We start from the raw sequence: 11,462 nt of genomic DNA, 5'->3' as shown, positions 1-11,462 counted from the left end.
CTATTCATTCATTCCTTTTCCATAGCCGCGCTTATCCAGAGCAACTTACAGTAGTGAGTGCATACATTTCCATACTTTTTCATACTGGTCCCCTGTGGGAATCGAACCCACAACTCTAGCATTGCAAGCACCATGCTCTACCAACTGAGCCACATCATCACAACACATCACCACAAACCACTTGATGTCTCAATGTACTCAATTACTGTATTGTGCATTGTTTTTATTCATGGTAATGGAAAGTCTACAGGTACAAACCTAGGTGACCAGCATATGTATAATACAGTAATGTACATTTACATTAAGTGGTTTGTAAGGATGGTAAATTAAAACTGCACAGAAAGTGGTTGTTTTCTATTTTATTATTTGATGTGGATGTTTTGTGTCTTTGCCCATAACTTTGCACCTTTCCTCCGACACATTGGTGCGGCTGGCTTCGGGTTAAGTGAGCTGTGCGGCTTGGCAGGGTCGTGTTTCGGAGGACACGTGGCTCTCGACCTTTGCCTCTCCCGAGTCCATAGGGGAGTTGCAGCGATGGGACAAGACTGTAACTACCAATTGGATATCATGAAAAAAGGGGTAAAAAATTTTTTAAGAATGACAATCGCAGAGAAAGGGACAGGGCAACAACTCTTACAATTCCAACTATTGAATCCTACAAGATACTGTTCTTAATTATACAACTACGAGAGATGCGGAAAAAAATGATTTGCCCTCGCCACAGACATCTACAGTGCCTTCGGAAAGTATTCCGACCCCTTGACTTTTTTTTACGTTACAGCCTTATTCTAAAATTGATTAAATAAATGTTTTTCCAAAGTGAAACAGGTTTTTAGAAATTTTTGCAAATTCAGAAAAAATACAAAACAGAAATACCTTATTTACATTAGTTTACAGACCCATGCTTTTGGGCTCCCGAGTGGCGCATGGTCTAAGGCACTGCATCTCAGTGCTTGAGGCGCCACTACAGACCCCCTGGTGCGATTCCAGGCTGTATCACAACCGGCCGTGATTGGGAGTCCCATAGGGCGGTGCACAATTGGCCCAGCGTCGTCCGGGTTTGGCCGGTGTAGGCCGTCATTGTAAATAAGAATTTGTTCTTAACTGACTTGCCTAGTTAAATAAAGGTAAAATAAAAAAATGCTATGAGACTCGAAATTGAGCTCAGGTGCATCCTGTTTCCATTGATTATCCTTGATATGTTTCTACAACTTTATTGGAGTCCACCTGTGGTCAATTCAATTGATTGGACATGATTTGGAAAGGCACACACCTGTCTATATAGGGTCCCAAAGTTGACAGTGCATGTCAGAGCATAAACCAAGCCATGAGGTCGAAGGAATTGTCCGTAGAGCTCCGAGACAGGATTGTGTCGAGGCACAGATCTGGGGAAGGGTAAAAAATAATTCTGCTTTGTCATTATGGGCTATTTTGTGTAGATTGATGAGGGGAAAAAACAATTTAATCAATTTTAGAAAAAGGCTGTAACGTAACAAAATATGGAAAACGTCAATGGGTCTGAATACAATCAGTTGTGTTGTGACAAGGTAGGGGTGGTATACAGAAGATAGCCCTTTTGGTAAAAGACCAAGTCCATATTATTATTATTATACTACTAAAGGACACCAATAAGAAGAAGAGACTTGCTTGGGCCAAGAAACACGAGCAATGTACATTAGACCGGTGGAAATCTGTCCTTTGGTCTGGAGTCCAAATTGGAGATTTTTGGTTCCAACCGTCGTGTCTTTGTGAGACGCAGTGTAGGTGAACGGATGATCTCTGCATGTGTAGTTCCCACCGTGAAGCATGGAGGAGGAGGTGTGATGGTGTGGGGGTGCTTTGCTGGTGACACTGTCTGTGATTTATTTAGAATTCAAGGCACACTTAACCAGCATGGCTACCACAGCATTCTGCAGCGATATGCCATCCCATCTGGTTTGGGCATAGTGCGACTATCATTTGTTTTTCAACAGGACAACAACCCAACACACCTCCAGGCTGTTTAAGGGCTATTTGACCAAGAAGGAGAGTGATGGAGTGCTGCATCAGATGACCTGGCCTCCACAATCACCCGACCTCAACCCAATTGAGATGGTTTGGGATGAGTTGGACCACAGAGTGAAGGAAAAGCAGCCAACAAGTGCTCAGCATATGTGGGAACTCCTTCAAGACTGTTGGAAAAGCATTCCAGGTGAAGCTGGTTGAGAGAATGCCAAGAGTGTGCAAAGCTGTCATCAAGGCAAAGGGTGGCTACTTTGAAGAACATCATATATAAAATATATTTTGATTTGTTTAACACTTCACTAGGTGTTAATTTACCTTCCTCCCCCCGCTCTCTCCCCCTCGCTCTCTGGTCTCCAACCACCTCATACTGAGACTCCACTAGTAGTTAATTTCCATTGGCCTGGCCTGGGCCTGTCTTCTATCTGTCTGACAGTCCATTTGCAGTAGCCAGTCAAAAAAGTGATAAACAGTACCTCCCTTTCTCTTCCACTCCCTCTTTCTTTCTCTTTCACTCTCTCCTTTTCTCTATTTTCTCTGTCTTGTCTCTCTCTCTGTATCGCCCTCCCCCTCTTTCTCTCTCCCTCTTTCGCAACCTCTCCATCTCTCTTTCCGTCTCTCTCTCTTTCTCTCTGGTCTCTCCCTCTGGTTTCTCCCTCTGGTCTCTCCCTCTGGTCTCTCCCTCTGGGCTCTCTCTCTGTTCTCTCTTTCTGGTCTCTCTTTCTGGTCTCTCCCTCTGGTTTCTCCCTCTGGTTTCTCTCTCTGTTCTCTCCCTCTGGTCTCTCCCTCTGGTCTCTCTCTCTGTTCTCTCTCTGATCTCTCTCTCTCTCCCTCTGTCTCCCTCTCTCTCTCTCTCTCTCTCTCTGGTCTCCCCCCTCTCTCTCTCTAGGTTCACCAGCCCCACCTCAGTAGTGCTGACTGCCTGCTTTCCAGCCGCCCAGGCTGCCTTTTCCCAGCATGCTCTCTGTCAGAGGCTTATGTAACAGTGTTACCCCAGGAGCTGTGTGCTGTGTGTTGTGTGCTCTGCCTGGGCAGCACACTACAGCCCCACACTACAATACACTATACTGCTACTACAGTCCCTAGTAGAAATACTCTGCAGTACTGTGCACACTGTAAACACTGTGCTCTGCAAATGTGATCTAAGCTTCTGGGTGAGAAATGTACTTTTCCATCACACGTTTTCCCACTTAATCAACAAGGGCAATTCAATTGACAATCAGGAGAGAGGGGAGAATGAGTTGAAACTTCATGGGATAGAATGGAACGGAAGTGAATATGTGCATATGGGCACTGCTGACTAATGCAGATCTATGTGTTTAATAAAGAACAAAGCTTTGGGAGACAATGGGCTCCTCCTGTCCCTGTTCCAGAGAAGCTAGCCGTGTGCTGTTTGAGATGACCAGAGTGATTTCTCTGTGAATGGGCCTGATGTCCTGTTCCTGTCATATCAGCAGCAGAACAGGCTCCAGATACCATCTCATACGTCAGTACTGAGCAGAGAGCTGCTCTCTCTCTGCCTCAGCCAGCTACTGACATTCAGCCAGCTAGCTCACAGAACGCAGGCCGTTACACCTCTCATACAACAGAAACCACTACCCAACCACAACACAACCTCCCAACCATAGGTCTCTGCTGTACACAACCACTACGTAACCAATACACACCCACTATTCAACCAATGGTTTCAGCTGATACCATCTCCCACGTCAATGCTTCACTCCCTCAGCCTTCTACTGACACTAAGCCTCCTGAGTGGCGCAGTGGTCTAAGGCACTGCATCGCAGTGCTAACTGTGCCACTAGAGATCCTGGTTCGAATCCAGGCTCTGTCGCAGCCGGCCGCGACCGGGAGACTCATGGGCGGCGCACAATTGGCCCAGCGTCGTCCAGGGTAGGGGAGGGAATGGCCGGCAGGGATGTAGCTCAGTTGATAGAGCATTGCGTTTGCAACGCCAGGGTTGTGGGTTCGATTCCCATGGGGGGCCAGTATAAAAATAAAAAATTAAACATGTATTCACTAACTGTAAGTCGCTCTGGATAAGAGCGTCTGCTAAATGACTAAAATGTAATGTAAGCTAGCAGGTAGCCTAGTGGTTAAGAGCATTGGGCCAGTAATTGAAATGTCGCTGGTTTGAATCCCCGGGCCTACTAGGTGAAAAATCTTTCGACGTACCCTTGAGCAAGGCACTTAACCCTAATTGCTCCTGTAAGTCTCTTTGGATAAGAGCATCTGTTAAATGTCTAGAATGTAGCTAGTTCACAGAACAACACAGCCTATAACACGCCCCAGTAGACCTTATATATGTGACATATAACTGAACTGCACTATCCCAATGAGGGCTGAATCAGATCAGGTCTAAAGAGGCATGCACCGTGAATGTAACCACAAAGTTTGCTTTCAGTGTGTTAGGAAAGGTTTCAAATTCAACAGATACTCTGAAGCAAAGTGGCATTAAAGGGATGGTGAGTGCCAAAGAGAAAGGCAGTTCAGACTGAGACAGAATAAAATGTAGTGGGAGAGATAAGTGGAAATATTAACTGATTATGACAAACCACATTGCCATGTTTGGTCTAACTCTAACCAGACTCCAGTATATCTGTACAATCCTATCCTAGCCTCACCAAAACGCATTGTTCCTTTAATTAACATTCTGTATTCCTTTGGCGTGCATTCTGCTTTACAGAGTCAAGCATCCCCCTCCCCCCCTCCTGCTCTCTCTCTCCACCCCCCCCCCCCCCCCCACCCCCTTTTCTCTCTCTCCCTCCCCTGGGGGCGTGGTGGGGGATGGGAGACTGTGCTGATGGGAGAATCTGCTCTTCACATGGTAAAGAGAGAGAGAGAGAGTGCGTGTCTACATTGTCCAGTGGGATACTTTGGAGCAATGCACACACCTCTTCGCCTCACCACACAACCATATAGGTCTCTGCTGTACACAACCACTACACAACTTCTACGCAACCACAACACAACCATTACACTCCCCACTACACAATCACTACACAACCATGTTGGTCACTGCTGTACACAAACACTACGCAACCATAGGTTTCTGCTGTCCTAAATCACTATACAACCACTACATAACCACTACACAACCTCTACAACCACAGGCTTCTGCTGTACAGCCAGGGGAGGAGCCTGCTCTGGTTCCTGGAGCTGTGTGCTCATGCCCTCTGTGAACTCCATTAACCACAATGCAGTTCTGCCTCTATGAGATGAATGGACTGGGCTGGGGAAATCAATGACATTGTTATACTAAAATGGTGAGTGAAAAGAAAGCCAATTCTTGGTCAAACCTATTCCTAAGCCATCCACCCCCACCCCCACCCCTCGCCCCCTTTACCTACCACACACACACACACGTACACACATGCACACATACACACACACTTTGTGAGGAAGCACAGGGTTTAGCCAGCATGCTTTTTCCTCACATCGAGTGGTAACTCTGACATTACTGACCTATAGAATTATCAGGACCTGTGTGTTGATGGGAAATCTTTCTAGTAACATGAGGAGTATGTAGAGAAGGAAGAGCAAGAGAGGTAAAAGGTTGAGTCATGCAGGATGTCTAGGCTAGTCTTAGAAGGCTATCATTATGGTCAACATGCTGGCATTCATTCATCATTAACAACTCTGGACAGACAGGATACATGGACCCTGCCATACAAGTCCCTCTGGAGTAAACTACAGTACATGCAGAGGGGGTGGGGACCGGGACATCCTCTATGGCCCTGCTCTTTAGACAAGATGGAGCAGGGGGGGACCCGGACAGGGCCATGGTGGCAGATGTCTTAGCCCCAGAATAGCACTATCTCAGTGGGAGTCCCTCACATGAACCAGCCACTGTAATTAGGGCTGTCAGTGGAGGCCCCTGGTGAGCCCTGGGACACGGGTAATGAGTCAGCCTACAAGACGAGGACCGGAGGAGGGGGGAGTGACTGCAGAGACAGGGTCTCCTCCACCGTGGGACACCATGGGGCACCAGGTCACTCTCTGGAGGAAGTGGACCCCCAGGTCTCCTCTGGGCCTTCTGGGTTACCCCAACCAGAGCTCCTGATCCTGGGCTGCAGATCTGTGGATCCTCCCTGTGGCCCTGGGTCTCTGCATCCCAGGGTGTTTGGGTGAGGAGGGGTCCCGGATCTGTCATTACAGTAACAGTCAGAGGTTCAGTGAAGCATGGGGAGCTGACCGACTGCTGCAGCAGGCATACAGCTAGCTGGCTACAGTCTGTTTGAAGTGCCAGTGGACCTGGAGCGATGGATGCTTGGTTAATTGGAGTAGTGTGCACTGCGTTTAATCATTCCATATTGCATCACGTCACCTAGTATTGGTGCTGTTCGTTAACTAAACTCACAGTACATGTATGGATGTTTCTTTGAACAAATCAGAGCTATAGAACGTCTTATGGCTGCTATAGAGACTACATCGGATTGGAAACAAAAAGTGGAATAAGTCGAGCTACTGTATTGTAAGGATAGGAGATTAATATGGGGAAACAACCAATCGATATCAGAGGGACATAAAATTGACCAAGCACTAGAACCCTCAAACTCAAATCTGGACCTCGAAGCCAGTTCCACTCCTTTTTTTATTTGTTCCCCTCGAATCAGAGACTGATTTAGACCTGGGATAACAGGTGGGTGCAATTAATTATCAGGTATAACAGAAAAACAGCAGGCTCCGGACCTCGTAGGGTAAGAGTTGAATACCCTTCCATTACAACTTGAACATTTGACTGGCTATTTAGTGTAACTGGTACATTGTCTAAAAATATCAAGATTATGCAAGTGACTGTTTCTCTAAATACCACATCTCACTCACCCTTCAAACAATAACAAACAATATTGTGTTAATTGTTATGGAGCAAAAATGATAGAGTTCAGACACACAGGCTCTGGGAAGTCAATGGGTTCTCCTGCATTCATGTCATTATGTATTGACATGCATTTCAGCAGCATAGTCATTCTTAAAGAGGAAATTCTTACGGGGGGCTATTTCATTTGAAAACTGTTGGGATTTATAGCAGTTGTGATACAGTATGTAGTAATATGTAGACAGATGAGGAACAACACACACACACACACACACACACACACACACACACACACACATGCTAGTATGTAGAAGTGGGGAAGACTGAATAATGACATGGGAGTCAGCAGTAGCAGCAGCAGTATTCTCCCTGCATTCCTCTGAATTGTCTGCCATTGTCTTGGTAGCAGGGACAGGGACTTGGCAAGCCCTACACACCTGGAGGCTTCTCTTTCTCTCTCTCTCTCTCTCTCTCTCTCTCTCTCTCTCTCTCTCTCTCTCTCTCTCTCTCTCTCTCTCTCTCTCTCTCTCTCTCTCTCTCTCTCTCTCTCTCTCTCTCTCTCTCTCTCTCTCTCTCTCTCTCTCTCTCTCTCTGTCTGTCTCTCCCTGTCTCTCTCTGTCTCTCTTTGTCTCTCTAACGTTCTCTCTCTCTCTATCTCAGGATTCCCTTTATTACATTACAGGTTGCCTATCAAATGGCACCCTATTCCCTATATAGTGTACTAGTTTTGGCCTGAGCCTTATTCTATTCCCTATATAGTGCACTACTTGTGTCCGTAGCAAAGCTTAAGAGGTTCCTGTCTCATGTTAGGTGATACAGGATATAAACACACCATATCAAATAGCCCCTAAAACCTACACTGTTTTTAACATGTGACATGTCTGGTGACAACACTTGTTGACAAACAGCCCAGACCATAATACTAACATAAGTAAGTGCTGTGAGGCTGACATATACCCTGTGTGCATCCCAGTTGGCACCCTTTCCAATATAGTGCACTACTTTTGATCAGAGCCCTATGGACTATATAGGGAATAGGGTGCCATTTGGGACACAACCCTCCTTTGTTCACCTCTGCTAATGAGATAAGGCTCTGGGTAACTGAAGCATTTAGAGGGAAAGAGGGGGAGGAGGGAGGGATAGAGGGGGAAGAAGGGGGAGGCCACACAGGGAACATGGCAGGGTGATCATACATCTGCATTTAGTCCCTTAGCTACACTCTTATCCAGAGTGACTTACTTACAATAAGTGCATTCACCTATTGTAGGTAAAACAACCATATATCATGATCATTTGAAGTAAAACCACTCTCTGCAAAATCAGTGGAATATGGAATGATACATATTTCTGCATTAGCCACAAAAGGTCAGTTTGTCTCAGCCCACCACCCCAGTCTGTGTGTGTCTTAAAATAATGAACTTTAGAGACAGTGACTGAGTGACCATGTCGCCTGTAAGGTAGACTAGCATTCCTGCTGCACACACTCAGTTAGTCGAGCTACGCTAGGCTGTGACAACACTGGCAGCCTGCATGGCTGTGAGTGACTAAAGCTGACAATCGCTTTAGAGAGAGAGAGAGAGAGAGAGAGAGAGAGAGAGAGAGAGAGAGAGAGAGAGAGAGAGAGAGAGAGAGAGAGAGAGAGAGAGAGAGAGAGAGAGAGAGAGAGAGAGAGAGAGAGAGAGAGAGAGAGAGAGAGAGAGAGAGAGAGAGAGAGAGAGAGAGATAGAAATACAAAAAGCACTCAGCGATGGGAAAAACAGCCAGGGATGATTCACACGCAGGCAGCAGCACAAACTGAGGTGGCCTGCCAGCCATTATCTTGGAGTCTGTGAGTCATATTTACCACAGTATTGCTCCACTAGGTGACTTCCTCCCCAGTCCCCATCAGATCAAACCCAACTGTTAATATTTACCAGATGACGGAAAACATCAGCATTGAATGGCCCTAAAAAGCCTGACACACGACGTCACAGTCTCTGAATGTGGCACCAAATGGCACTCTATTTCCTATAGAGTGCACTACTTTTGAGCAGGGCCCATATGGTAAAGTAATGCATTATAAAGGAAATTTGCCATTTGGGACTAAGAAAAGGCCTGACATCTGGAATCCAAAAGGCTCTTTGGAAAAACCTGCATGTTGACCCTTGAACCACTGTGCAGATCCACAAGTGAACTCCTAGAAACCTGCCTGTGATACAATATCTCCTCATTTCTATTCAAATTCCAGAGACTTAAGGAGAGGAAAGTTGATGAAAAAAATACAGTAGTCTTAATATAATCCCAAAACCCCAGTAAAACAGAGGACCATTTGAGACTTTTCCACAAAAAATGAAGAAAGTTACAGTCTATGTAAACAGAACCATTAAAGTTTCATCAGGATAATACAGTATCTGCAGGAAGTGACAACATAGAGATAACTATGTTCAATATTTACTATTACACTAAAAGCGTTGTCAAAAGCATGTCAATCATTTGGCACACAAAGCTTAGCCTATGAATAGCAATTAATGATCTATCTACACGCGTAAACGTCAACCGCAGAGAACTGTGCTGCTGCTCTATGCATAGAACTGGACAGCGCCGTGGTGCTGAAATTTTCGGCGGCACACACAGGAGAGTGAACGTTTCCGTTTCGATAGCACTGATGCAGTGTAGTCTGACAGATAGGCTAACGTTGAAAATCATTATACAGGATATATCTAATTATTTCTTCACACACCTTTGTTTAATCGTTGTCGTGTAATATGTACGTGATTGAAAAGGAAGTGGTATGATTTGATGCGAAGATGGCGCCCGTTGCTAAACCAACCCAACGCCAACAGAGTGAGAAGGCCGCTTAATAACCTAGGATTCAAATGCATTGCTAACTGTCGAAAGACATAGGCTACTGAAGCATATTCAGTCGACTCAAATATCTTTCTCCCTGCTCATATTATCTGAACATTCATTTGGAGAACAGATAAAATGCATAGCCAATATGCTGCCTTATTGTAAAAGCTATTTCTAGAGGCAATGATAATATAAATATCATATCTTCTCTCCACTCAGAACGAGTAGCCCATTAGAACAGGCAATACGCGCAGGACGTAGGCTACGTAACCCTGCAATGTGATCAGCTCCAGCTCGCGACAACCAGTTACAACAGGGTTACCCCAACCCAGCACTGCACGAGCACAGCTGACGCGACAGCTAGCGCTCGTTGTCCCCACACTGACGCTCTCTCTTTCTCCACTCTCTCTCTCACACGTTCGAATGATAGCGAATCATAATGGCTTACTTTAGCATTGACTGTTCCTTCTCCTCTTCCTTTTTCTGTCGGTCCATGACGCCCAGGATGATCTTCCTCTCATCCTCGGTGAGGTGGCTGAGGTCCGGCAGGTCGGGTAGGGCTCCAGCCGGCGGGGGAGCGCCTGGGCCCCGGGGTCCGAGTGGAGCTGACATGGCTACACACAATTGCTAAAATATATATATATATATATATTTAAACAAATACCAACATTGAGTGATAGAATGGATATACTTGATATTAATAGAAAATTGCCAAATTGCTCAATCAGTTTGCTGCTCTCTAATATTAGGCTGCAATATTCCATTGATGTGGTTCTTGTATTAATCATCATAACCACTAGCATAGGCTACCCTAATGCAAGACATTTCGGTTGGATTGTTCACACATATCCTCACGCATGCCGTTATATTTGGGCTTTAAGAATAAGACACAATGTGTCAAAATGTTCCTTTTTACGAGGAATGCAGACATGCTTTCTATATAGCCTCAATTTCCACCCAATACATTAACGTTATCTGATGGGGATTCAACGGTTCAGGTATAGCAGGCTGCTACAGCTCATAATAAATACAGAGTACTGAATCCGTGAGGACAACAAGACACATATCCAACAGAATCATCGCCTAATTCTCACACAAACTCCCCAATTCCAGTAGTTTATGAGATATACACAGGAGATGGTGGATAGAGGCCCTTTGCTTTTATAACCAAAATATACGGTATTCTGGAACCAAGCATTCCAAACACAATTATCATACTCCATTCAAGGATGGATTGTGGAGAAATAGAATAGAGCTCTTGCCTTTTATTTTGCAATCATGTTAAATCCTGTCTAACCCATCGCGGTCATCCTTTAGAATGGCTTTGCTCGCATGCTGAAATAAAGACGTCGCCTCTTTCCTTGTTTGTTTGTTTTTCTTTCGAGTCCTTGCGCCACGCTCTCACTTTCCTCCAGGTTTATAATTCTTGGAGATTTCTTAAATGCACAAAAATGGATGCAATGAAAAAATCCGGATAGGAAGAGTAGGCGGAGCGATGGAGACGCGTAGAACAAAGCTGAGCGTGAGCGGCTCCATGACAAAGGAAGGGGAGAGGGGCGCTTGTCGACGTTTTTTCATTGACATCAGGCATTTGCAAAACACGGACTGGAAATCCTTTGCAGCTGGACCAGATTATAAAAACCATAGGCCTGTTAAAGAGCATTTTCTGAAGAAACGTGATGTGAAATGTAAAGCGAAAGTTAAAAGCTTCATCAGCACACGGCAACACGGGCACACTAGAAATGTGCATTTCAGCACCATGTCGCTGTCCAGTTTGCTATGTGGTGGAACAGCATATTGTGGATCAGTACAA

The 11,462-nt window shown here is 45.4% G+C and overlaps 1 protein-coding gene across 1 annotated transcript in view; it reads right to left on the bottom strand.

Moving 5' to 3' along the window:
* The window catches only part of LOC123482082 (regulating synaptic membrane exocytosis protein 2-like), a 43,776-nt gene extending 32,635 nt beyond the window's left edge, over positions 1 to 11,141 (bottom strand). Inside the window, exons 1-2 of the mRNA XM_045208344.1 lie at positions 10,912 to 11,141; positions 10,098 to 10,276 (exon numbers count right to left, since the gene is read on the bottom strand). Of these exons, the coding sequence (XP_045064279.1) occupies positions 10,098 to 10,261 (164 nt within the window). The 5' untranslated portion in view covers positions 10,262 to 10,276; positions 10,912 to 11,141. The remainder of the gene's footprint in view (positions 1 to 10,097; positions 10,277 to 10,911) is intronic.
* Positions 11,142 to 11,462: the final 321 nt, after the last annotated feature.

Source organism: Coregonus clupeaformis, chromosome 28 (assembly GCF_020615455.1).
Source record: "Coregonus clupeaformis isolate EN_2021a chromosome 28, ASM2061545v1, whole genome shotgun sequence".
In the NCBI taxonomy this organism is placed as follows: domain Eukaryota; kingdom Metazoa; phylum Chordata; class Actinopteri; order Salmoniformes; family Salmonidae; genus Coregonus; species Coregonus clupeaformis.
The sequence above is the reverse complement of the archived record's forward strand: the minus strand, read 5'-3'. Positions and strand labels throughout refer to the sequence as shown.